This window comes from Leopardus geoffroyi, chromosome B1 (genome assembly GCF_018350155.1).
Source record: "Leopardus geoffroyi isolate Oge1 chromosome B1, O.geoffroyi_Oge1_pat1.0, whole genome shotgun sequence".
Classification (NCBI taxonomy): domain Eukaryota; kingdom Metazoa; phylum Chordata; class Mammalia; order Carnivora; family Felidae; genus Leopardus; species Leopardus geoffroyi.
The window spans coordinates 169,929,768-169,956,445 of NC_059327.1; the positions used below are offsets into that span (position 1 = coordinate 169,929,768).

The 26,678-nt window shown below is 39.1% G+C and overlaps 1 protein-coding gene across 10 annotated transcripts in view; it reads left to right on the plus strand.

The window, feature by feature from the left end:
- ATP8A1 (ATPase phospholipid transporting 8A1) overlaps positions 1-26,678 on the plus strand; it is a 235,113-nt gene that overhangs the window by 173,207 nt on the left and 35,228 nt on the right. For all 10 annotated transcript variants that reach the window (XM_045474206.1, XM_045474203.1, XM_045474204.1 and 7 more), the window contains 8 exons: positions 5,848-6,031; positions 6,125-6,235; positions 12,868-12,942; positions 13,047-13,169; positions 16,671-16,749; positions 21,988-22,049; positions 25,233-25,289; positions 26,216-26,323. In XM_045474206.1, coding sequence (XP_045330162.1) covers positions 5,848-6,031; positions 6,125-6,235; positions 12,868-12,942; positions 13,047-13,169; positions 16,671-16,749; positions 21,988-22,049; positions 25,233-25,289; positions 26,216-26,323 — 799 coding nt within the window. The remainder of the gene's footprint in view (positions 1-5,847; positions 6,032-6,124; positions 6,236-12,867; positions 12,943-13,046; positions 13,170-16,670; positions 16,750-21,987; positions 22,050-25,232; positions 25,290-26,215; positions 26,324-26,678) is intronic.

A 26,678-nucleotide genomic window follows, 5' to 3' on the forward strand; every position in this document is an offset into this window, starting at 1 on the left:
AAGAAAAGAAAAGAAAAGAAAAGAAAAGAAAAGAAAAGAAAAGAAAAGAAAGAAGAAAGAAAGAAAGAAAGAAAGAAAGAAAGAAAGAAAGAAAGAAAGAAAGAAAGAAAGTAAAAGAAAAAGAAAGGGGGAGGGAGGGAGAAAAAGAGAAAGGAAAGAAAGCAGGAAAGAAAGAAAATGAACAGTAGCATTGTAGACAAGCTATTCTCTGGTGTTGATACTATAATAAAGATTTCTATCAGGAATTTTTTTCCTTTTGGGGGTATTTATAAGGTACATTTGCCAGTTAGTAGTTTGGAGTGTCTGTGAACACACCCACATAAATGCGTATTCAAATATACACTGTCAATACAATCAGTCCCTATTTAAAATATTATCAGAACCATTGAAACTGGAGACAGGAGTAGTTCATCTATAACAACCATGATTATGGGGGGAAAAATGTTTGCATCTAAAATGCGTTGCAGAAGGACATCTTATTTAAAATTACCTTTCCCTTTTTGCCCTGTGAAAAGGCTATCTGCATTTTATTTCTGTAGACTCAATCCCTGTATTATAAGGTCCCCTTGTTGCCTCTGACTGCACAGTATATCAACAGATGTTGCTTTTGGAGGCTAGGAAAGCACTCACTCATCAGTCATTTGAATAACACAGTTCTCTTACCTAGAAGTAGTTGAATGTTTCATTATGTACCATATGCTAAGTATAGTTTTGAAGATGCTATATACGTGGCTGTTTTCATTCCAGTAATCAATGATGAGTTTCTAGAAGTGTTCTAATATTTATGTAATTTTGGTACATGTAACAGATTTTTTTTTTTGGCCAAATTTTAATTCCTCTTCAATTCAAAACTTTACAAATGAGCCTAACAAATTTTAGTTCAGAGTCAAGATCTCAAAAGTTTTTCTCTTAGGTTTTTTTTTCTCTTTTTATATTTTTTTTATTAGCAGAATATGACTCAATGGGGAATAAATAGACTGATAGTCACAAGGAGAAATCTTCAGAAGTGTTGGAAAATACAGCAGAACCCCCTACTAATGATCCTGACCTCTAAATAGTCACCAGGAGCAGTTCTCAAGCTTAGTAAATACAGGGGCTCTGTAAGCACAGGGTCACTATAAAAACACTTCAGGAAAATTAAGAAATACTCTCTTCCTCCTTGTTCTTAAAATGTTTCTCTGGATTCACCTTCTAATAGCAACTTTATAGTAACTTTTAAGTTTTCAGTATGTTTTTGAGATACATTATCAATATTATTTCTAGTGTATATATAAGATGTTTTTTAGGTTAGTAACCTAAAAACATAATACAGTAAGATAAATTATTATACTCCTTTTGGCTACCTATAAAAAGTCCCCTAAAATATTCTGTCTTTATCCGTATTCCATTCAAAAAGGCAATTCGTTTAGCTAATCCCATTAAAAGAGTGCAAAGTGAGGCTCATTAAAGATGTGCTCTCTATATACCTGCAGCTTAAATGGTAAAAATTGTCAGTACACTGATCTAATGTCCACCGGACAATGAGAGTTACTACATAGCAAATAAGAAAAATACTGAACGGCATGTGCAGAAAATATAGCCAAAATAATATCTGAAAAGCTATTACACTCGGTGTGCTGCTAGTTTGTATTGCAAAAGACCACCTTCTGTTTGTGGAGCCACAGGAAGAAAACTGTATCTTTAGACCACATACTTGATTAGTCTTTGTCCACAGAGGCTCTGGCTTCTCCCAAAGAAGAAAAGAGCAACAATGGAGGAGAAGAGAACTGTGGAAGTCCTGACGCAGACCCATGTGTGGTTTTTAAAAAAATCTAGAGTAGAAAACAGTGCTTTTATAATGTTTCTGAATTATACACTGTGTCACTATTGGCGTTTGTAAAATTCAGTTTTTAGTTACTCTCAAACATGGATCTCTAGTTTTTTGATAGACATTTGGGAAAATTAGCATGTAGTAACATTGTTCTAGACTATTCTGGAAATTGTACAAATATAGAAGCATGTTTATGAAAGTCAAGAAAATAAATAAATTCTAATGCGTGACTTCAGTTAGTGACTTCTTATAAGATAGGACAATGGTAGAAGGAATATGTTCTAGATGATTTCGAACAGTGAAGAAGTTTAATATATGCTATTTGCTGGGTTTTTTTTTTTTTTTTTTTTTACCTGACAATAAGCTCTCCTCTCCTTGTCAAAGCCAAGTCATATTCTAACTCATCAAGGAAGCCCCTTTCAAGCAATTCTGATTTCCACGTCCTCTGAAGTTATGAAGTACTGGCAATTATATCAAAAAGCTTTATGTTACACTCCTTTTTAATGTCGTCTAAGTTTGTTGTGCTATCTTGTAACTGCCTTGTACCAAGGAACAGTTTTTAAAATGGATGCTGTAGGGGCACCTGGGTGACTCAGTCAAGTTAGCATCCACCTTCATCCCAGGTCATGATCTCGTGGTCCATGAGTTCAAGCCCCACGTCAGGCTCTGTGCTGACAGCTTGGAGCCTGGAGCCTGCTTCAGATTCTGTGTGTGTCTCTCTCTGCCCCTCCCTGCTTATGCTCTGTCTCTCTCAGTCTCTCAAAAATAAATAAACATTAAAAAAAATTTTTTTTTTTTAGTGGATGCTGTAAAAACAGTAGAGCTTTTTAACTGATTTCAGCTCGACTAACGTGGATCCTCTTGAACCACCTTGTCTCCCTAAGAGATGCCCACAGTGCATCTAGGCCAGACCTGAAAGGATGCTTCTCAGGACACATCTGCACTTTTGCTTTCATGAGATGATGTGGTGCTTACTAGGAATCAGTCAAAATTGTTGCTAGGAAAGCCCAGTATAATACTCTAGAGAGACTTTCAGAGTTGCTAAACCATTTGCTGTATACTTTAGAGTGGGGAACAGAACAGTGAGCTGGGGTGGAGGCGTCATTACGTTCTGGTCTCCACTTGAATGAAACCGGCCGTGGAGTGTGCCTCATGAGTGAGGTTTGTGCAACAAAAATAGGCAGAATTTCAAACAGTAGACCCCTCTGCAAAGTAAGGCTCTTTGCTCTACATCACAAGCTTGTGGGTTCATGAGTTAAATATTTTATGTATGCATATTTTATTTTTTATGAATCCCCACTTAGCAACGGCTATGTCAGACACATCAGATATGAAGGCTTCTGCCATTTGTTGAATCTTCTTCCAAGCCCTTGTCTGCTGTTAGCTTGTAAAGGAAGCAGATGTCGCTGCTAGTAAGAGTTACAGTGTAACTTTGGGGACACCTCTCGCTATATCATCAGCTTTTAAAACACACACACACACACACACACACACACACACACTAGTAAGAGTTACAGTGTAACTTTGGGGACGCCTCTCGCTATATCATCTTTTAAAACACACACACACACACACACACACACACACACACACACACACACACAGGCATTGTTCTTGCCAAGGGGATTAATACTCCATTTTTAACACCTGAGATAACCACGCTCACGAAGTTGGTGAAAATCCTCAGCCAATTTTAATTTGGGGACATTGAAAATTATAGTGGCAGGCAGAAGAAATAGTGGTTGGTTGTGATAGCCATGAAGAAAGAAAACAAAATTGATGCTACTTCCAATCTCTGGTCTTAGCTCCCCATGCAGAGATTTCTCTTTTATGACACATTCAGCCGATGAAAACAGATACCACCGTTTTCTAATTCCATCGATCCCATGGCGTGACTTCACAGTTATTTACATTGTGATCCTGTTAACTTACAAAGGCAATTTGATGAATGTTTTCAAATGATTCTCTCTTTTCATGTCCATTTCCCATTTGCTATTTAGATCATTTCTTGGTGAGCATGCTTTTTTGACATTTACTACATGTTAGCTGTAGTCCATGTTTAAACCATTGGCCTACAGCCAGTGGGCTTACCAGTTTATATTAGTCTGTTAAGAAAAATTAAATGAAATGTGAAAATGAACGGAGAATTACCTCAAAGAAAAATGGGGGCTAACCGTGAAAAAGCCCATAATGGCTGGTACTCACCCATTCCCTTGCAGTGTTCACAGTTGGGCCATTTTGTGCTATTGCCAGACTCTGAAAGGAAATCCAAAGAAAGAATTAAAAAGAATTCTTTCATGTAGCAGCCGTTTATTGAGTACCTATTTTGGATCAAAGATGAGGAGGCTGGTTCACTCTGCAAGTAACTCACAGCCTAATATAATGATTCTCAAACTTTAAATAAAATCTGGGGCTGCTCTGATGGAAAACTTTTCAGAAAGGCAGTAGGGCCACCTGAAGGTACATATCTGTGCAGAGTATCCACTGCTGGGAATTGTTCCTAAGGAAATTTATAATAATCAGGAAAATTATAAGGTAGCATCTTTCAGAGTAGGGTCTTCATTTTTAAATAGAATAATAAATGATTTTCCAGATGTTCCAGCAGATAGGTATCAGATACCTACTCCACTTCACCTTGATAAAGAATTTAACTCTGATCACTAACATTGTGTGTGTGTGTTGTTTCTTCATACTTAATTACTGTCTTCATGCTTTTTGGACTCAGTTCACTGTTTAGTTTTCCTCTGTGTTTTTAATTGCCAATAATTGTGGATGATATAGGAATTACGCTGAGGCATTCTGTCTTTGAACCCTTCTGTCATTGCCATGGGGTTTATTTCTTAAGTGGCTCTTCTATTTTTAAGTAATCTCTCCACCCAACCTGGGACTCGAACTCACAACCGTGAGATCAAGAGTCTCACGCTCCATCAGCTGAGTCAGCCAGGCACGCCCTTAAATGGCTTTTAAAAATCTGTGATAAATTGATCCAAAGTTAACACCAAATGTGATTTTAGTATAGATGCTGGTGTATTCTGTTCCCAACCCCTGTCTGTATAAACGGTTGCTTGTGGTGCCTGGGTAGTTTGGTCAACGTTTGACTCTTGATTTCAGCTGAGGTCATGATTTCACAGTTTGTGAGTTCGAGCCCTGCATCAGGCTCCATGCTGACAGTGCGGAGCCTGCTTGGGACTCTCTCTCTCCTTCTCTCTCTGCCCCTCCCCTGCATGCTGTCTCTCTCCTCTAAATAAATGAGAAAGAAAGAAAGAAAGGAAGAAAGAAAGAGAAAGAGAAGGAAAGAGGAAGGGAAGGGAAAGGAAAGGAAGAGAGAGAGAGAGAGAGAGAGAGAGAGAGAGAGAGGAAGGAAGGAAGGAAGGAAGGAAGGAAGGAAGAAAAGGTTGCTTGATTCTTCTTGGCCGCTAGTATCTTTGGAAGAAAATTGAGGCATATGAACTATGTAATCAGGCATTTGGTGTTTATTGTGGTTGATTGATTCATCATGGTGTATGAGAACAGATCAAGAGGTTAGCCAGTTCCCTACTGCTCCTTGGAGTTTGAAGTTGTGCATAGTACATTATCTAACATCTGCTTACAGAGGCTCAAAACTTTTATTTCCAAGGTACAGTATAGGATTTAGTTAGTGTAACATTTAGACTACCATCCAGCAGCTGTCCTGACCTTTCTCATTCAAATGTGAAGAATTTGAAATTCTGATGTTGCTTATTAGGAAGCGGTGGAATTTCTAAATTCAAATGTGATTTTGTTAACAAATTAATACACCCATTCCGGTGAAGTCGTGTTTAACGGGGCCCTGCAGCTCCTACCTTTCACCTACAGGCCTGCTTCTTAGACTCTTTTTCCCTTAGAGTGGCAACCAGGGTAACAGAACTGAGCATCTGCAAACCAAAGACTTTTACACAATGGTACTTCATAGAACTATCCCTTTGGATCTTCCGCTGCTTTTATCCTTCAAGACCGTAACACTTCAAAACTCCTTTTCTCAGAAAGCAGAGCTAATTGATACTTTGTTCTAATTGAAGGGTTTCTCCTCTTCAAAAATCTGAAGTTGTCGAGATGGTTAAGAAACAAGTCAAAGTCATAACGCTTGCAATTGGGGATGGAGCGAATGACGTCAGCATGATACAGACGGCCCACGTCGGGGTTGGGATCAGTGGCAACGAGGGCCTTCAGGCCGCGAACTCCTCGGATTACTCCATAGCTCAGGTGAAGCAGCGTTGCTGCAAAATGCGCCGTTTGTCCCCGTCAGCTGGACAGTAGGAGGAAAAAAACACTAATTCTTTTCCACTTTTATTTTAGTTCAAGTATTTGAAGAATTTGTTGATGGTTCACGGTGCCTGGAACTATAACAGAGTCTCCAAGTGCATCCTGTACTGCTTCTACAAGAACATAGTCCTCTATATCATTGAGGTAATAGCAGGTTAAGTGTGCACGTGCATATGTGGTTAAAGAAGTTTTCTCATTGTTTTCGTGAATCCTTCATCTGCCCACTTTTTATAACTTACAAACATGTTGGCCGCAGAGAATAATCAGTGTTTAAATTCCTGGCTAACATTGTTACATTGCTTTGGTAAGATAATGTTGAATTAGAATTGTTAATGAACGAAAACTGTTTTCAGTTTTTAAAAGACTACCAACTACATAGCATTTGTTTTATACAGCTCAAAACCACACTAGAGAAAGCAGGACACTGTTGAAGGACACGCACATGGAAAACTACCTTAAAAGAAAGTAAGGGAATGACAGACATAAAATTGAGGGCAGCAGTTCTACTAAGGGGTAGAATCAGAAGGTACACACATAATTTTGCTAGTATTGGTCATCTAGTCGTTCTTATTATGCTCCAAACATATATATATATATATATATATATATATATATATATATATATATATATATATATATATATATCCTTTGCTACCCAGACCTGTTTTGTCTTCTGAGCTGGTAGGTATTGACAGTTCAGATAGTGAGGAAATTGTCTAAAAATTATTAGAACGTTCAGTTCCTGTGTCTGGATAGCAACAAATCGCTATATCCCTTTTCTGGTATCAAATATAACATTATTATTAAAATTAAAACTTAACCCCAGGTCAGGAATATCACTTCTAAAAGAATGCATTCTGTTTTATAAACATTTTTGCAGCACCTACTAGGTGCCAGGCACGTTCAGCAACTACAAAGTAAATCGAGCTTCTGTCCTCCAGAAGCTTGACAGTAGAATACAGTGTAAGCCATATTTGTAATTTTAAATTTTTTAGGAAGCACAGTAGCAACAAGTAAAAGTTAAAGCCCAAGTTCATTTTCTTTTTTTTTAATATAATTTATCGTTAAATTGGCTAACGTGCAGTGTGTAAAGTGTGCTCTTGGTTTTTGGAGTAGATTCCCGTGGTTCATCGCTTCCATAAACACCCAGTGCTCATTCCAACAAGTGCCCTCCTCAATGCCCATCACCCATTTTCCCCTCTCCCCACCACCATCAACCCTCAATTTGTTCTCTGTATTTAAGAGTCTCTTATGGTTTGCCTCTCTCCCCAGGTTAATTTTAAAATGACATTTTAGGGGCGCCTGGGTGGCTCAGTCGGTTAAGCTGCCAGCTTCAGCTCAGGTCATGATCTCAAGGTCGGTGGGTTTAAGCCCCGCCTCGGGCTCTGTGCTGACAGCTCAGAGCCTGGAGCTTGCTTCAGATTCTGTGTCTCCCTCTCAGCCCCTCCCCTGCTCACACTCATGCGTGCGCGATCTCTCTCTCTCTCTCTCTCTCTCAAAAATATATAAACATTAAAAAAAAAATTTAATAAAATCATATTTTATTTAACTTAGTGTATTCAAAATTACCATTTCAGCATGTCACCGCTTTAAAAACTCAATGCAGTATTTTACATTCTTCATTCCAAGTGTTTAAAATCTGGTGCGTATTTTACATCACAGCACATCCCCATTTAGACTGATCACATTTCAAGTGTTCAGCAGCCACGTGTGGCCTGTGGCTAAGTGGACAAATTGAACTACGTGGCTAACCAGGACATAATAGATAAGTTATTTACTTTTTTTTTTTTTTTCCAACATCTAGATATCATTAGAAGCTGTGTTTGTAATATTTAAGTTCTAGGTGATATCAGTTTCTTGCTCCCCCTGCTCTACAGAGGGTGGCGATAAGATCCCCGTAGCTTTTGTTAGGAAAACCCTCCGTCTTCCACTCCTGTCAGAGGGCCTCCCACACCCTCATAAATCTGCCCAAGGCTCTCTCACACGTTTGTTTATGCCACCTTGCCCTCTAATCTGCTGTTTCTACACTTCTGTCAGGAGAGACACAAGCTAACCATTCGCTGTATGGAAATAATAGCTCATACTTTACGCCAGAGAAGTCACACTGTAAACAAAACATCAGTGGATTTCACATTTACCCTATTGGCGCATTGGTTGGGAACTGCTGTGTGTTTGGTTCAGCTGCTCTTTATGCCTCTGTCAGAATGCTTATCTCCTTATTAAAATGTTGATAGAACATAGTTCTTAAGATTCAGGCTAGGAAAATTGAAACTTAGTTTCAAAGTGTGCAGGCACTTTCATTTACTGGTCACTAAAATTCTACAATTAGGTTACAACCCATTAGGTAAAATAAGCAAATGCTTGGAGACCTAAACAGCATAATCTACGAGTTTATTGTTCGTCACTGCTGAATTGGGTCTGGAATAGTCTGTGTTTTAAAGAAAAATGCACTTCTAAAATAGCTTATGAGATCCAAATATAGATATGTTCTCTGTTGTATGTGTAGATTTGTGATTCTTTTCTAAAATAATAACTTTTGATTCCCAATCCCCTCTATACTTCTAGTTTTTCTTAATTTTCTTCTCATCCCAAAACATTGATATTCAAAAGAATATCTGATTACATAGGTGGTAACAAATACTTTTGAAGACACCAGGAGTTTAAAAACACTAGCAGCAATAAATCTACAAAACTTTAGTTTTGTGCAATGAAATGAGTAGTCAGCTCATTGCTTTTTCTTAAAATCTACGTTGACAATCAACAATGAAGTGGGCAAAAGCTACGTACTAATGGGGGAAATAAAATATATTCAACTGAAACACGAACACTGCAAGCTCTGTTTCCGCTCCAGAGTTACGCGATTTGTGGTTGATTAGCCCTAAATTTCACTTGGCTTTGAATTTAAAGCCTCTTCATGAGATATTTAGCACTGATCAAATACTTTACACATTGAAAAGGAAGTAAGTCCTAAACTCTACTGGAAATCTCATTTTTAAGGTATTTTTCTTTTAGCACTTTATGGAAATATATTTTGAATATAATTCAACTGTCTTGGAAAGGAATTGACCTTTTAAATCAATTCCCAGATACCCAACTTTTGCCAGCTAAAACAAGTTCTGCAGATGTTAATGGCTCATGTCACTACTGTGAATGAATAGACAGAAAACACATCACTGGGTGTCTCTAGCGAGGATAACTGCCAGTCTCGAATCTCTCCTTTCAGTTTTTTGTGCTGATCAGGCGTGGGAGCAGAGGACTCATTGACTATTTGTAAGCTGCTGTTTAATATGCAGAAATGCTCCATGAGGAAAATGTCTGTGAAGCTTTAACTGCCACGCCTCTGTTGGGACGTGAACTTAGAAAATAATACCAGGTCTGAAGTTTCTTGGCTAATAAAGGAACACCATGGGTTTTATAGATTATCTGCAAAACCTGCTTTTCCCATTGCTGTATTGCCAGGAATGTCACTATCTAGTGACTCCATTGCCATAAATTACGGCCAGACAAATAAATACAGATTCGGCAGGTGGCAATATAAAACACTCACTTGTGGTGGCCACCCAGCGGCAGCCCTAGGTGTTCATTGAAATTACTGGCTCTTTCTAAAGGGATTTTTTTTTTTTTCCTCTGAAATATCTGACTCCTTCCTAACAAAATAGGACCTTTTCTTTCAAATGATTGGTCGCATCCAGGTTTTCTGGTAAGATCCCAAAACAATGTAGTGTTTCTAATTTCCAGAAGCTTTGATTAAAGTCAATGAGGTGATACTTTCCCAGCACGAGTTGTGCTGGGACGTGGATTTCTTGTGAATTTAAATAATCTCCAAACCTCCCCAGAAAGACTGGTATTTTCTTTCTGCATCCATGGTTTTGGTTGAGTCAAAGAAGGGGCTTTTATGTGTTTGTAGTCATTTAGGTGTTGTTTTATTTAGTATGGGATAGGTTTCTAATATATCTTTTCACTACAAATCGCACTAGCTTGAAATCCTTTCAGTAGACTTCTTTATTAAAGGCCTTTCTCTTTTAAAGTGCATGTACACTCGAATGGCAAAATATTTGTATGAAAGTGCAACATACCATAGTAAATGATTCTGCTCATATTCTAGTCATGTCTCCTTTCTTAAAAAAGAAACTGGAATAAGAATTTTTTTCAAATGCAGGAAGGTAATTTCTAAACACATGTTCGCATTCCTTTCAATAGGAGAAATGAAAAGGTAAAAATGGGTCTGTAGCTTTCCACTTTCAGCTTTTCTTTCATGACGCGGTGAGGCCTCTTTAAATGAACTTTGAATGCAGACTTGCTCGTTTATGTGCAAATTATTTTGAATGTGAAGCTTTCTGTAAATATTTATTGATTTGAGGGAGGTTCTTAAATTTCAGGCTCATAGTGGCATTTGAATCAGCACAGAATATTATATACAAAGACGGTAGGAGACCATTCACATTTACAAATGCTTACTCACACGCAAACATAACATAATTTTCTTATTGTACACAGCATCGATGACTGCAGATACATGTATTACTAGACCCTTTTGATCCAGGTCATGTCCACTGGATAAATTTGGTGTGCATCTTTTTTTCCGACCAACAAAGACTGGACCACATCTTCATAGTCTAGTGAGGCCATAATTTGAAACTTGGTGTTTAATAATTCCATATATTGCTATCATACTCTAAGGCATCAGAAGGAGCTTCTTAGAGTGTATTGCTACAATAAATCACAGACCCCGTCAGGGAGAACGTTACCGCCACCCAGAGTATCACAAATACGTATTTACATAATCCATATCTGAAAAAGGCCAAATGTGAAAACGCAAGAGAGCATTAAAGTTCATCTTGTCATCTTGTGTCTACTTACACTTTAAAAAAAAAGAAAAAAAAGAGTGTAAAGTCAGCAGCACCACCCTAAGGAATAAATGTACCTTCATTTAAAGATTCTAAGTTCTTTTAAAGCACGCACACATGAATGACCTGACTACTAGTCTAGGGCAGATGTTCAATTTTTTTCTGTAAATAGATGTAGCAAAGTAAGCAAGAATTTCAGATGTGACTCCGGTCCCTGTGCTGTTGCTATTGTTGTTGTTAATGTGTGTTACAGCCCTAACACAACTTGGACTTATTTTTCATGTGCTACTTCTCCTTTGTTTTCTTTTCCATCTCATGAAGCAGACATTCGTTTTTATATATGCTCAATCAATCCTTTCCTCCATAAAAAGGAAGAAGATCAATGTGGGTACAGAAGCTGTTCATAGGGAGGCCAGCCTGGGTACATATCGATAAATGGTGAATTTGTCGCAATTCATGCTTCCATAATGAGGTTAAATGAAACGTGAAGTGTGGCAAAGTCCCCGCAAGTCTGATTCAAAAATTCACTTGACTGGCATGTCAGGACTGCTTTCCTGGAACAGGTTTTGTTGTTGTTGTTGTTGTTGTTGTGCTTTGGTTTTGGGTGTGTGGTTATGTAATCTCATTGCCGGCTAGGCTTCTCTTTCTTCCAGATCAACTTGAGATTTAGTTACATTTTCAGTCTGCTTTCTTAAAAGTAATATATGTATGATTGACTTACTAATATTCACTTCATTTTCTGTTTGTCTTAAACATGTTAAAGCTTTTTGTTATACTGCCTTTTAATTTTGTATCCAAAGTTAAGTCTTCCATTTTTAAGAGAATTGCAAAATGTATAAGAACATGATGCTTTATACTTGAAGATTTATTTATAGTCAAAGCATAAATTCACATTACCAGATATTTTTAATATATAAATTCAGATTTCACATTCTGATGGCTGTAATTATCAAGAAATGCTAAAAGGTTTATCAACTTTTATCCTGGTAGGTCTACTTCTGAGAATTCATCCTTAAAAAAAACAAAGGGACACAAGGAAATTTTTGGAAGTGATGGATATGTAGGTTGCCTCCATTACAGTGGCAGTTTGAGTATATACATATGTCCAAACTTAACAAATTGTATACATTAACTGTGTGCATTTTTTTTTGTATATCAGTTATACCTTCATAAAGCTTTTATTTCTAAAAAAAAAATCTGTCCTTAGAAAATAGAGATGTGTGGGATTTCTGTACAAGAATTTTAGTTCAGAATTATATATAATACCAAAGCTGAAAGCAAACAAAATATTCCAAAATAGTTAGAGTCACGCTATAGAAGATGTCCATCTATTAATGTCATTTTAAAGGAAATGTAACAGCTTGAGAAAATGTGTATTTTATACTGTTAAGAGGGAAAGGAACAGGATATGACACTATCTAACACTTTTCCAGTAAGGTAAACTTGTGAATGTATATAGATGACCTATATGAATACAGCCAACACAGAAGAAAATCGTTACGGTATTGTCATAGGAAATCATTTCATTTGCTAAATAAACAAATGTTCTTTTATAATAAAAACAATAATATTTAATTACCAAAAGATAAATCTTTCAAAAAGGAACTAAACCTCTAAAAATTTGGTGGCTTAAAATATATTCCCTAAAGTACCTTTTAGAAAATAAAGTTATATTTAATTTTTTTAATGTATGATTGCCTATTAATAGGATTCTTTTCTGACCCAACACCTAAAGCCAATTCTGACTTAAATAACAAATATCTTCTGAAAGCATCTCTTCAAATTAAAAAATAAATGCCATTTTTAAGAAAGTTGTGAAAATAATGTTAATAATGGCCATTATACAGTGGTTGAGTTTTCAGGTTCTAAGCAATGCATTTATATTTTCTGTGTTCTGATTTAAGGGATTTGGGGTTGTTTTCTTCCTAGATCTGGTTTGCCTTTGTTAATGGCTTCTCTGGACAGATCCTGTTTGAGAGATGGTGTATAGGTCTTTACAATGTGGTAAGTTGAGGACATTTGATTATTTTTGTTTCATTAAATACTTTGAGATAAAGGTTCACCCTGCGTTAGATTGCTTGGAGTAATAACCACTTTGTGCCCTTTAGATGTTTACAGCAATGCCTCCCTTAACGCTCGGAATATTTGAGAGATCATGCAGAAAAGAGAATATGTTAAAGTATCCTGAATTATACAAAACGTCTCAGAACGCACTGGACTTCAACACCAAGGTAGGACAGGATGTCCCGGCGCATGTTTGGGGCGGGCAGTGGGACTTGCTCTCCTGTTTTAATTACATGGGGCATCTGGTCTTCCAAAGCTAAGGAAACAACTCCAGGGTTCCGACCACGGCAAGTCATATTTGCCTCAGGTTCTGATATGGACTGAGAAGGGTTTTTATATGTTTGTTTTCTTATAAAATTAACTTGTAACCACAGTTCACTGGGGTTTGCCAGGCAGCAGTAAATTGGGTCTGAAAGACAGACAAGAGTGTCCTTTTGGCCCTCCGGCTTTCTGTCTTTGCAGCGTTGTGGGGAAAGGCTCACTCCTCCCAGGGGTCAGTCATCCAGGACCGATAAGGTCTGTCTTTACATGTGTAAAGTGGTGGCGGGGTGGATGATGTATCATTCTTTATCAATTCTCTGTTTTGTGAAATAACTTCAACCTCATAAGAATATTAGATTGCATTGGGCATTATAATCTCTGGCCAATAACTCAGTCATAATACTCAGTATTTCCAACCCATGAAATTTTAAATACAAGATAAAATATCTAACGTTTATCTAAAATCACATTCTGAGTTTGTACCCTACATAACACACCATGGACTATTTGTCATCCTTTGGGGTCATGGTGTTTATTCATCCCAACAACAAAAATATCTCATTTATTTTTGCATAGTTTACTTTCCCTCAGGTTTATATTTTAAAGTCTTTCCACCAGTATTTGTTAATAATTCAGGTTTCTGTTCAGTGTAAGTGAAAGAAAAATGTTTAATTTTGTAACCGTCAAGGTAGGTGCTATTTTGAAAATATGATAAAAGCCACGAATATAATACACCTTCACAGAACTTTTCCCATCTAGTACAGTACGTGGTTATTGGCATATTACTAATAATCAGATGTGACCTAAATTCAATGCTTTGAATTTAGGACAGTGACCGTAGGATATTTTTAATACTTATTAATTTGTAAAACCCTCAAAGGACATTTTTTCTCAGTATACCAGAATAAAGTAAAAGGCATTTCACTTCCGCTAAGCTCACACTGGAAACGCTAACTTGATAGCCAGGGTGTCATTCATCTTCTGAGACAAGGTCTTCATGAATGCACTGTGCATGCGTATCCAGGTGTGCAGATACGACTTGTTGGCATTGTTTTTAATAACTGAACTCGGTCAATTAACAACAACAACAAAAGCTGAAGTGTCCTGGGCCACTGGTTCTGAAAAGTATTTCTAATAGTCTCTGAAAATGATTAGTGCTTATAATGTGCAATATGCATGCTTTAATTTTTGAATGTCTTATTTTTGGATTTTTAAATTTTTTTTAAAGTTTATTTATTTTTGAGAGAGAGAGAGAGAGAGAGAGAGAGAGAGAGACAGAGTACAAGTGGGGGAGGGGCAGAGAGAGAGGGGGTCGGGGGAGACACAGAATCCAAAACAGGCTCCAGGCTCTGAGCTGTCAACACAGATCCCAAGGCAGGGCTCAAACTCACTAAATACAAGATCATGACCTGAGCCAAAGTCAGACGCTTAACCAACTGAGCCACCCAGGCGCCCCGATTTTTGGACTTTTAAAAATTTATTTATGATGTCCAGTTCGTATTAAATGGCACCACTTTGCTGTAAATTCTTTTCGTTACCTGTGGTGGGTATTTTCAAATGACGGTAAGACACAGAGCAGATACAATGGACTGTGAACTGTTGCTTTCCTGGAAAAGTGATCTGAGAGCTGGGAAAGTTCCAGGGCTACTGGCATGCTAACAGTAATTCTCACTAACCTGGACAGTTGTATCAAGCTCAGTCACAGGTGTCCAGTCTACCGTAGCTCAGGATCCACGATACTCTCTCAAGAGTTAACTTTCCAGCCACAGACTTGGCCATGGTACTCTTGCTTATAAACATAAATTGATCCTGCCATGAGTATCCAAAGCCATTCCTGGAAAGTCACATCTTTTCGTGCCCTCTGCACATGGCAACTTTAGACAGTCTTGTGGCCAAGGAAAAGGTAGTTTATAGTTTCAGTGTGGAAGCATCCTTCCTTGTATCCTTTGTTGTTCTTTTGTTGTTTACAAAGTATTTCATTGTCTGCAGAGCCCATGCATTTCAAAAGTCATCAGATCAAGACAAACAGATTATACAACTTCTCTATCCTTTGAATATTTATATACAAATTGCCAATCATTTTTAATAGTATTTATGGATTGTCTCATGATTTCAGTGAAAATTCTTTGATTAAATCCCATCTAAGTGTTTTAAAATTCAGGGACAAATGGCTACAAAATGCATAGTTGTATACACAGCAGTTGCTGTGGGTCCCCAGTGTAGAAGCATTGTTGCCCTGAATGATGATGATTACGTTTGTTATGGTAAAAAGGGTCGGAGGTTCTGAGGTCGTGACAGGGGTTAAAGGATTAGCATGTGACAATAAGTATCGGTCAGGAAAATGGAAAAGTAGAACTAATTTTTCTTGCACCCACCTGTGCTTTCTGTCAAATAAAAACTTGTGGTAATGACATAGTGAGGAGAAGAGACAAAGGTTAATGAGTAACACAAGTTCAAATGTGTAATGTATTGGAGCGTAAATTGGATCATACAATCCGCTGTGGCTGGGTGAGCTAACAAAGGAGATTGAGATCACAGTGGAAAATTTCGGGAGGCAGGCAACTTAATTTCTGTTGTTTGAACAGCTTAAAACTATTAATACATGCCAGTTTTATTTAGCATAAGTTTTGCTTGCAAGAAGCACTTTTAAATGACAAAACTGCCGCACTTCAAAGGACCATAAGAATTGTAAACGGTTTTTCTATAACTTAATCTTGCACATCCCTGCCACGGAGAAAGTACCAGCCATACATGCTCCCTTGTTCTTAAAGTACAATTGATATAGAAAAGTACTAACTAAAACGACGTTACACTTGTAGGAACTTTGACGTTGACAGGTGTTAAAAGTTGTGGAAGCCTTTTATAAATTCAGTAACAGTGGCAGTGCGGTAAAGAATTACACAAATGGTGTACCTGTTATTTCTAGCATGTAGTGTGTGTAGAGAGAGAGGTGGGGGGAGAGAAAGGATGCATTACATCCTTACCATTGAAGCATTTACACTTGTACTGCACATGGGAAAGAGAAAGTAGGGATTTCACCAAATTATAGTCTTTTCAAAAGTCTGTTCTTCTGGAATTATGAAAACAGTCACACCTAAAGAATTTCAGGATCTACATGTCTTTTAAATATTATTTTTTGCAGGAAGAAATTTAAACTTTTAATACTTGGCTTTCAGAAAGCAGAAAAAATTTCAGTGAAGCTGAAAAAACATTTTGAGAAACATAAAAATAAATAAATGACCCATGAAGGTCTAAGAGGCAGAAAGTGTCTGTCAGTTCTATTAATTCACAGTGGTGGCCCGACAGAAACACGTTTTGTGAATCTAGCTCACAGATAAAAAGAAAGGTCAGAGTTCACAGAGCTAGTTTATCGCAAATGGTTCTCATGGATTTTTGTTTTCCCTCAGGTTTTCTGGGTTCATTGTTTAAATGGCCTCTTCCACTCAGTTATTCTGTTTTGGTTTCCACTAAAAGCCCTTCAGTATGGTAAGTAGAAAGGATATGAATGCTAAGAGATGACTTTTTACGTTTTTAGAAAAATAACTCAATGTCAATATATGTTAAAAATTATAGCAGTGTTTCATTTTATGCTGTTTTCCTTAACTTAAAATACATGCATCCAAAAACTGTACACACTTTAAAGATTTTTATTATTCCTTTGGGAGCAAAGTGATTTAATATATGCAAAGCCTTTCTTCTCCACTTCTCATGTTTTCCAAACTTGCAGAGAGTTACATTTTAGGGCTCTTTTTTTCCTCCATTGATGTAGAGCTTGAAGACAGTAGTGCTAATATTTTATGTAGTCTATTTATTATACCTGCGAGGTTTGTGCCAAGCCCATTATACTGAACCTGATAAGACACGCTCGTGTTTTCAAGTCGACATGAGCCGACATCTTGAATGAGATTTTTAATATGTTTTTATGGTCATCTTGGAGTGTAAGCTTTTCCTCTGCTTGTTTTGAGGGAGTGACTTTATCCCGTCAGTCCTGAGAGAGAGGATGATGGTGAATCGCCTCTGCACATAAAAATGATAAAGTAGCCACTTTAGAAAGCGATCCCTGTGACTCTCGAGCTGGTACTGCCGTGTCCCCCGGAGCAGACCTTGCTGGAGATCCCGAGGAAGGCAGCCGGCTGCTGGGGGCCTCTGCCCCCAAACTACATTGAAAGGCATTGAAAACACACCTACCCCACCCCAGGTCTGTCTGTCCTTTAGAAGTGCAGGCCTTCCCCCGCCAGCTGTGAGTTAACGATTGGCAATAGAAGAGCCAGCATCCGGTCCCTTCTTGCCCTCCTACGCCCTGTTCTCCACAGGCAAGGTGGTCCTGGTAAAAGGGACATGGACCACGTGCCTCGCTCTTCACAAACCCACAGACTTCTGTCGAGTTTAGAACAAAATGCACAGCCCTCACCGGGGTTAACTCCTCCACCTGTGTCTTCCCTGCTTTCCTGGCCACAGGGCCCCAGCCTGCCGCTTGGATGCACTGCTGACTTCGTCCTCCAGATATTCCAGCAGGTTCTCTCCCTCCGTGCCTCAGGCCTGGGCTGCCAGAGAGCCACCAACACTGCCTTCTCTGCTTCTGCTCCTCCTCATTATCCTCTGTCCTCTTCGTGAGGTCTTTGACTACCAGGGTGTGACATATTTGCTCACTTTTTAGTGTCTTTCTCCTTAGTTAGAATCACAGTTCCAGGAGCGCCTGGGTGCCTCAGTCAGTCAAGTGTCCCACTTTGGCTCAGGTCATGATCTCATGGTTTGTGGGTTCAAGCCCCACATCGGGCTCTGTGCTGACCGTTTGCTCAGAGCCTGGAGCCTGCTTCAGATTCTGTGTCTCCCTCTCTGTCTGCCCTTCCCCTACTTTCTCTCTCTCTCTCTGTCTCTCTCTCTCTGCCTCTCAAAGATAAATAAATTTTAAAAAATTAAAAAAAGAATCAGAGCTCCAGAAGGGATTCCCGTGTGGTTCAGTGTTGTACTTGCAGTGTTTAAAACAATACCTAGTTAGTGAACTGTCTCTTCATGGGAGCACGTGGCACATATGGGGTGAATGTTACAGGGAGGGTGAGGGCTTCATGTCTGAATCAGAGATTTTTCATCTCATTTCTTTGTTAATTTCCCTGCCAGTACACTAAATAGTTCTCATTTTCTAAGCCATGGAAATGAGTGGTAAGAAAATCCAATTAGAGTATAGCCTCTTGACCCAGATGGGCCAGGAGAACCAGAATGGATTTTTTTTTTCTTGAGATAATAATTCACATGCCATAAAATTCACCTTTTAAATTGTACAATTCAGCGTTTTTTAGTATATTCACAGAATTGCCCAAATTCACCACTGTCTAATGCCAGAACATTCCCATCACCCCCTAAAGAAGCCCCATACCCGTTAGCAGTTACTCCCTATCGCTCCTCCCCCCCAGCCCCTGGGAGCCACTCACTGCTGTCTGTGGGTTTGCCTGTTCTGGACGTTTCGGAAGAATGGAATCGCGTAATATGTGGCCTTGGTTCAAGTTGCAGCATGAATCGGTACTTCACCTCTTACAGCTGAATGATGCTCCGTTGTATGGATTTCCCATGTTTTGCGTATCCATTCTTCCGCTGACGGACGTTTAGATTGCTTCCACTCTTTGGAGCCGTGGGACATTGAGATGTAGGGTACAATATGGGACCTTAGACAACTTCCCTACGTAAACCTTATTTTCAGATTGCAAAATCAATATAGGTATGAAAGACTACACATGGCCATCTCTTGATATTTCAGCATTGTAAATTAGAAAAAGAAATTGGATGTCCAAAGTATCTCAAGTCGAGTAGCATCTAAAAACACCTGAACAGTGACAGAGTTTGAAAGGAATTCCCAGGTAACTCCAGCTCCTGGCGAACAGATCCTAGGACTCCCTTTGCATGTTCACGGTTTCCCAGAAACTGCCCAAGCCAGCTACCGTCAGTAGAGGCAGTTGATAAAAAGGGTGCCACCTGTAGACCCAGACCTAGCCCAGTCAAGGGCACACGTGCTTTCTCTTCTTGTGACATGAATGGCATCTGGCATAAATTACCTTGTAACATTCTAATGTTGAGGGGTTTGTTGTGGGTTTTTTTGCCTTATTTTTAATTTTTAAATAAGGACAGGTTTTAGATTTGGGGTTTTGTTTTTGTTTTTGTAGCTCTTGAAAGGATGAGGTACACAAGAAATGTAAGGCTATAGAAAGTACAGCTAAATATTCATTTCTTTACTTCTCACAGTATGGCCTATAGACACCTATAAATACCCATGACCTTTTTTGGGCTACCCGAGGTCAAAATTTCAAAGTTTTTATCGTATTATCCAGACGTGATTTTTCTTTTTTCATGGCTGATACAAAAGCAAGGCGGGTAAAATTGCTGATACCTTAGCACACATAGTGGTACCACCGGACCACTGGGCAGTGGTATTCTTCCCTGCCAGGCACCCACTTTAAAAAACAACAACAGATGCCAGTTTCACTTAAGCATGCCTTTGAAGAAGCTGTAAAACCGATACCTTTGTAAATCCTGAAACCTGGTGCACATCTCATTAATATTCTGTGTGACAAAACGGGAAGGGAGCAGAAAGCCGTTGTGCTGCGCACCAGTGAGACTTGAACCGGGCAGAGTGCCCTATGCGCCATGCGAGTTCTGACCTGACCCAGCTACTTTCAAGAGGCTGCAGAATCCTGCCTGGGTTGAAGATCCACTCAAAATGTCAAGTGGAACCACCGATCTTACTGTAATTAGAGCACTGAAAGCTCACTGATACAGTTTCAGGTTCCACGTGTAACCTTCACGAAACTACTTGTTGAGTTTTGATGTAGTATCAAAGAATACCGTTAGAGAAGATTCTTAAAACACTCCTCTATGACTCCATCTCTCCGTGAAGTTGAATTTCCCTCATATATTTCAACCAGAACAATATGAGAATCCAGCTGCCTTCCATTAAGCAAGACATGAGATTATAAAAATGTGAAACAGTGCCCAATTTTCTCACTAACCTGCTCTGTTTCTGGGAATATTGTTTATAAAAATCTGTTTATATTGTATGTATTGTGTTTATTACTATTATTTTTAGATAAATCAATACGTATTTTTAAATATTCTGCCTGAATTTCTAACTTAGTAAACATCGATAGATATAAACCACGCGAACAAAAGCTTTTGGGGATCCTCAATAATTTTTAAGTGCAAAGGAGTCTAGAGATGAGAAAGTATGAGAACAAATGATTTGCCTGAATGATCCAAATGCTGAATCCAACAAACCCCACAATAGGCTCTTAATTTTTTTTCTCAACGTGATCTTCAAATGAATCTTCGGCTTCTTCATGATGAACCAGTCGTGACCAGAAGGCTTATTACTTGGACCCAAATGTGATCATTTTTGATAACTTACATATTTTGGTTAAGGGACCTGTGTAAATGCGTGGAAAACAGGAAGTGATCATAAGACACTTTCAGTTATTTTGTAGATTTATGAGTATGTTAATTTGGTTGTATGGAAATTTGCAGGTTAATTGCAGACACTTACAAGTTTGTCCACAATGTACTCATAAGACATAGCATGTCCGCTCCTATATCCCTAATCATGGAATACCCCCACAGAGAGGAGTCCTCTCTATTGCCAAGCCATTAAGCAGCCCTTCCTGACTACTTGCAACCAAAAACTTTAGAGAGGGTAGAGCCACATCATGGAGCCCCTACCACACGCTCCCAGTACTGACACTGTGCTTGGTGCCTTACATATGAAGCCTCATTTTAATCTCAAAACTCCTCCAGGGTGGTTCGTTTCACTTCATCTTTTAAGTGAAGAAACTGAGTTGGCTGGAGATTGATTATACACTAACGTGATACAATTAGTCACAGAACCAAGCCCCAGTCTGTGTCGCCCAAACTCACCTGATTATTCCTTCTTTTCATACCAGTGCCACTCTGCCTGGTTCGTCCCATACGTTAACATATTTTGTCCTTGCATGTGAGACTTTGAATAAATATTGTTGCCTATTTGTATAAATAGGATATCGTATTGCCTATGCCATGAGTTTTACATTTTTCCATGGTGCCAATGATATGATTATTCATTTATTTTTATTTCTTTAATTTTTTTAACAGTAATCATTTTTCTTTGTTAGCTACCACTCCCTTCATCTAAAGCCACGTTAGTTAGTCATTTCTGGAATGACAAAATACTTTAAAATATGCCCCTAAATTCAGCCAGACCTTCCAAGAGCTATATGCCTGGAATCATATTGGTGCCCTCAGTCTTCTGTGAGTTGCATTTATGAATCCCTTTTGGACCAATGCCAACAACTTTATGAAGAGAAAGTACGAAGCCTCCCTAAAACCTTCATCTGTATTGTTAACAGAGTTCTTTATTAAGGGTTCAGGATGCTTTCCTGTCTCAATGTCCATAACATTAGGCTTTGCTTAATACTTAGTTCAATTTTTTTTTTCCCCATCTCATGGATCCTAAGAATTGGTTAACAAGTCGGTTTTCCTCCTTCATGTTGGCTTTTGGAAAAATTGTTTTCACTTTGTGACCCACATTCATAGCGACTTTGTGAGACTTCTTACAATTTTTTTTAATTCGCTAGTTGCTGGCTCTATTGTGTGCCACTTGGTTCCCCTTCTTTTGTTTAACACATGTAAATTGATTTATATTTGAAAGGATTCTGAAAGGACCTCATTTATTTTCATTTCTAACAAGCCTCTCTTCCTGTCATATAGGTACCGTATTTGGAAATGGGAAAACCTCTGATTATCTGCTGTTGGGAAACTTTGTTTACACGGTGAGTGCAGAACATTTGCCTAGTTTGTATATCAGATCAAATCCTTTTAACTGTGTGCACTGCTGGATTTAGAGTTGTTTACACTTCCCCTTAAAAAAGAAATAAGATGAGGGGCACCTGGGTAGCTCAGCTGGTTAAGCATCTGGCTCTTGATTTTGGCTCAGGTCATGATGTTGCAGTTCAAGGGATTGAGCCGCATGAAGGGCTCTGCACTGACAGTGTGGAGCCTGCTTGGACTGTCTCTCTCCCTGTCTCTCTGCCCCTCTCCCACTTTTGTGTGCTCTTTCCTTCTCTCTCTCTTTCAAGAATAAATCAATTAAAAAATAATAATCTAAATAAAAATGAAAATAGATGTTTTGACTATTAAGAGGTTTTTTTATATTAGGTTCTTAATATGTCATTTAGGCTCACTGACTTTACAAGACTTTGGTTGCTATTGTTTTCAGTATTCCCTCTTTACTCTTAGTGCCCCCCATTTGCCCTTTTTCTCTTCCTTGTCTCTTTTTCCCCATTTTTATTTTACTGCCCTTAAATTTTTTTTTGTTTTGTTTTTGGCTTTTCTGAATTTATGGCAAATATTATCATACTGTTCTTGGGTATTTAACCAGTAATTATTCTAGAGTCTCATGATGACTGAAATGGGAGAGGAATCACTCTTTGGGGACATTTCATCCACACAAGGCATGGAACCCACTGTGTTAAGTCACTATCCAAACACTTACGGAGGACACAGACATGCGTGCAATCCCGTTCCTGCCATAAAGGTCCAAAACGTGTTTTAAAACCACTTTAACCTTAAAAGTCAAAACTATTACTTGACTGCTAATGCCCGAGGTCACATGGTTGGTGTCTGGTAAGTTTTCTACTCACCTTCAACTGTGAATTCTCAGACCAGCATTCCCTCCTCTCTAATCCTGTGTCCCTGTCCATGACCCCCCAATGAGGGCAGTGTGCTGCTCCAAATACTAAGTGGCTGTCAGTGTGGCCGGTTCAGTTGGTAGAAAAACTATATTATGATGCTTAAATATCAAGTGTTTAAGTTAGTGATAGGCTGTTAAGGCCAGTAAGTAACAGAGGGATTAAGTTTTTTCCAGAGGTCTTCTTTCCATTGACATCAACCAACTGAAGTAGTGACAGAGAGAGAAAGTGTGTCGGGTCAGGGGTGCTGGTGACTTGGTCTCATGCAGCGTGGGTGCCAAAACAAATAAGTAACTACTTGATAGAGTACGTTTAGAAATTAATCGGAGGATGTATCATGGATGTGTTTTAGGGACACGTTCAGTCACTCAGGTCTCAGGAAGGCGTTTTTCTTTATGTCAACCTACGCCTCTTAGTTTTGAACCTTTATAGGGTTTGTTAATAAGCACTTACATTTTAAGAGTTTTATTTCTACAGATATTAATCCTAAATTGCCGTTAGATATCTTGCTGAGAAGGCCCAAACGCTTCACTTGAACCTGGCTTTATGACCCCACAGGGAAGCCCCTAATGTCATTTGCAAACCCTGAAAGTGCCCGAAACGCAGAGCTAGCAAGCGTGCCCTGACCACCCGTGCGAGGCTGGTGTCACACTGCCACCGCCTTCGGTGCCCAGAATTCCTTTGACTACTGACAGGCTTTAAAACTTTTTTTTTTATACTTTTTAAATTTTTTTACTGTTTTCATTTTTGAGAGACAGAGGGAGATAGAGTGTGAGCAGGGGAGGGGCAGAGAGAGAGACAGAGACAGAGACAGAATCCAAGGCAGGCTCCAGGCTCTGAGCTGTCAGCACAGAGCCCGACATGGGGCTCGAACCCACGAACCGTGAGATCATGACCTGAGCTGAATGAAGTCGGACGCTCAACCGACTGAGCCACCCGGGCGCCCCTTAGAACTTCATTTTTAATTATAAAAAGATAATAGCAGGTAACAGTTCAGCGCCAAGCACTGGTCTTAGTGTTTTATACCCACACCCCTGTGAAGGAGGTGACCTACATCAGTCCCAGTTTACAGGTGAAGGAGCGGAAACACACATGTCAAGTAACTTGCCTCGTGCCTTGACCAAAGTGCCTAATAAATGGTGGCGCATTGAGCACAAATAGTGTGACTCCAGGGCATGTCCAGTTAACCTTTGAGCCACCCTATCGAAAACACAGGACAGTTCATTACAGCAGGTTCCCTTACTGCAGAGTTAGTAGCAGAGTCAGTAACGGGTGTGTGCATCACGGAGGGCATAACAGGCTTTTATATCCTAATCGGTAGGGTTTTTAAGTAAGTAGAGTTACAGAGTAAGTGTTTAAATTTCTAAACAGCCAGTTATATTACTTTTAGAATTTATCTCTTAAGTTCGGAAAGTAGAGGCTTTAAGTCTCATAGATGATATTTCTTTAATGTTTTTAAAAAGTTTTTAACTTTATTTTACTTATTTTGAGAGAGAGAGGGCATGGGAGAGAGCACAGGAAGGACAGTGAGAGAGAAAGAGAGAGAATCCCAAGCAGGCTCAGCACTGTCAGCGCAGAGCCCAATGTGGGGCTCGAACTCACGAACCGTGAGATCATGACCTGAGCCAAGATCAAGAGTCGGTCGCTTAACCGACTGAGCCACCTTAGGCACCCCATTACAGATGATATAAAATAAAAAAATTTTTTTAATGTTTATTTATTTTTGAGACAGAGAGCATGAACAGGGGAGGGTCAGAGAGAGAGGGAGACACAGAATCTGAAACAGGCTCCAGGCTCTGAGCAAGCGGTCAGCACAGAGCCCGACGTGGGGCTCAAACTCACAGACCATGAGATCATGACCTGAGCCAAAGTCGGAAGCTCAACCGAGCCACCCATGCGCCCCTAAAATCAAATTAAAGCACACTTGAATCCAAGTGACCGCAGGTTTGCATTCACCGTTCACGAATTGTACAGGAAACGGCAGGCACAAACCTCGTGGATGAACCGTGAGGCTGTGCAGGTGAGGAGAGCAGGGATGGTGGCAGGAGTGTGATGCTGCTAATGGGCGGTTCTGAGTGGCCACGGCCACCATGTACAGATAGCCCACCTGTTTCTTTGCTTGGTGGACATACAAGGCAAGCTGTGAATCATCTACCAGTCCCATAGTCTAATTCACAGTGTAATACTTAGTCTTTATAAACCTCACTTCAATCATTGGAACTGTCACATTTATGAAATAAAATAACATTTTCCCTTCTGTCTTAGTTTGTGGTGATAACCGTGTGTTTGAAAGCTGGACTGGAGACCTCATATTGGACATGGGTAAGAGTGTCTCTATCCACAACCAAGGCATTTCACGTTTACTAGGTTTTAACTGTGAACATTGTTGTTCTTTATACTAACTTTATGTATCCCTGTTCCCTGGTCCCACAGTTTGTTCATCGTGAGGGGTCTTGGGTGGAAGGAGGAGAACTGGAGATTCTAGTTTGTCTGATTTGGAAACAGTGAATAAAGAAAACTGAAGTAGGTTTATTGACCACAAGAGTGTCAGAGCCTTTAATATATTATTGTGTATTGTGAATATTCCAGGAAGGAGAGAGGCTTCCAAACTTATTTGACTAAGAGTCTTTTCTTAGTAGAATGTGTCGCAAGATGCACTTGGCAGAAAACCCACTGGAAAATGATTATGAAGACCAGCAATATTAGCAAAAATTTGTCCTCAGATATTTGTAAATACCCAGTTTGGGTAAAAACATGTTCCAGTTTAGAACATTAGTTTTGCGGTATCCAGGTAGAGAGACCCAAGAAACAAAAAGAAATGAAAGTTTGATGTTCAGGAGAAAGATGGGCACAAGAAACGTGGAGCTGACCGTCATCAGCATACAGGTAGCATTCTCCCACGTGTCTAACTTCTCCCCGAGACAGCATGCAAAGTGAAAACAAAGGAGGTTAAACATGGCAGCAGATGAAAAAGAGGAGATTCGGAGGAGAAAGCCCCCAAAGGAGACAGAGACGGAACACTTCTAAATGCCAGTAGCACAAACATCCTAGCCATGGTTGGAAGACATTAGCATTAGCCCTGATGAAGGATCTAGTTAAACACGCCCACATCATTATTTAGAAATTCCTATAGATACTATTTGATGGATGTAGTAAAAAATTAATAAGGGAATTTGTGAAAGCTTCATTAGTGTTTGTGGAGCCGGCCTACCTAAAAGTCTCGTGACTCAGATTCTCTTCCTTCACAGTTCAGCCATATTGCGATTTGGGGCAGCATCGTACTCTGGGTGGTGTTTTTTGGAATCTACTCATCTCTGTGGCCTGCTGTTCCGATGGCCCCTGATATGTCAGGAGAGGTAATGTGTCCTGATAACTCCCGATCCAACTAATCTTAAAAATTGGTGTTCATTAACGAACCTTGTTTGGCATGGATTTGTATTAAAATAGTATTTGGCCATTTAAAAGCTATTTTTTAATTTCCACAGTTGCAAGTGATAAATCTTGAGAGAACATTTTAAACTTGGACATTCTACTTAAATCTGACTTACCCTTTCAAAAGCCTAGCTGGAACACTAAAATGTGGTCAGGAGCTTTATTCATGTTAAGAATCTCCATCTAGAAGATGCCATTTTAAAATTAGACTATAAATCCACAAACGCATTTTGAATCAGAGATTTGGAGAAATGGTTAGCTGATGTCTTTGGGACAGTC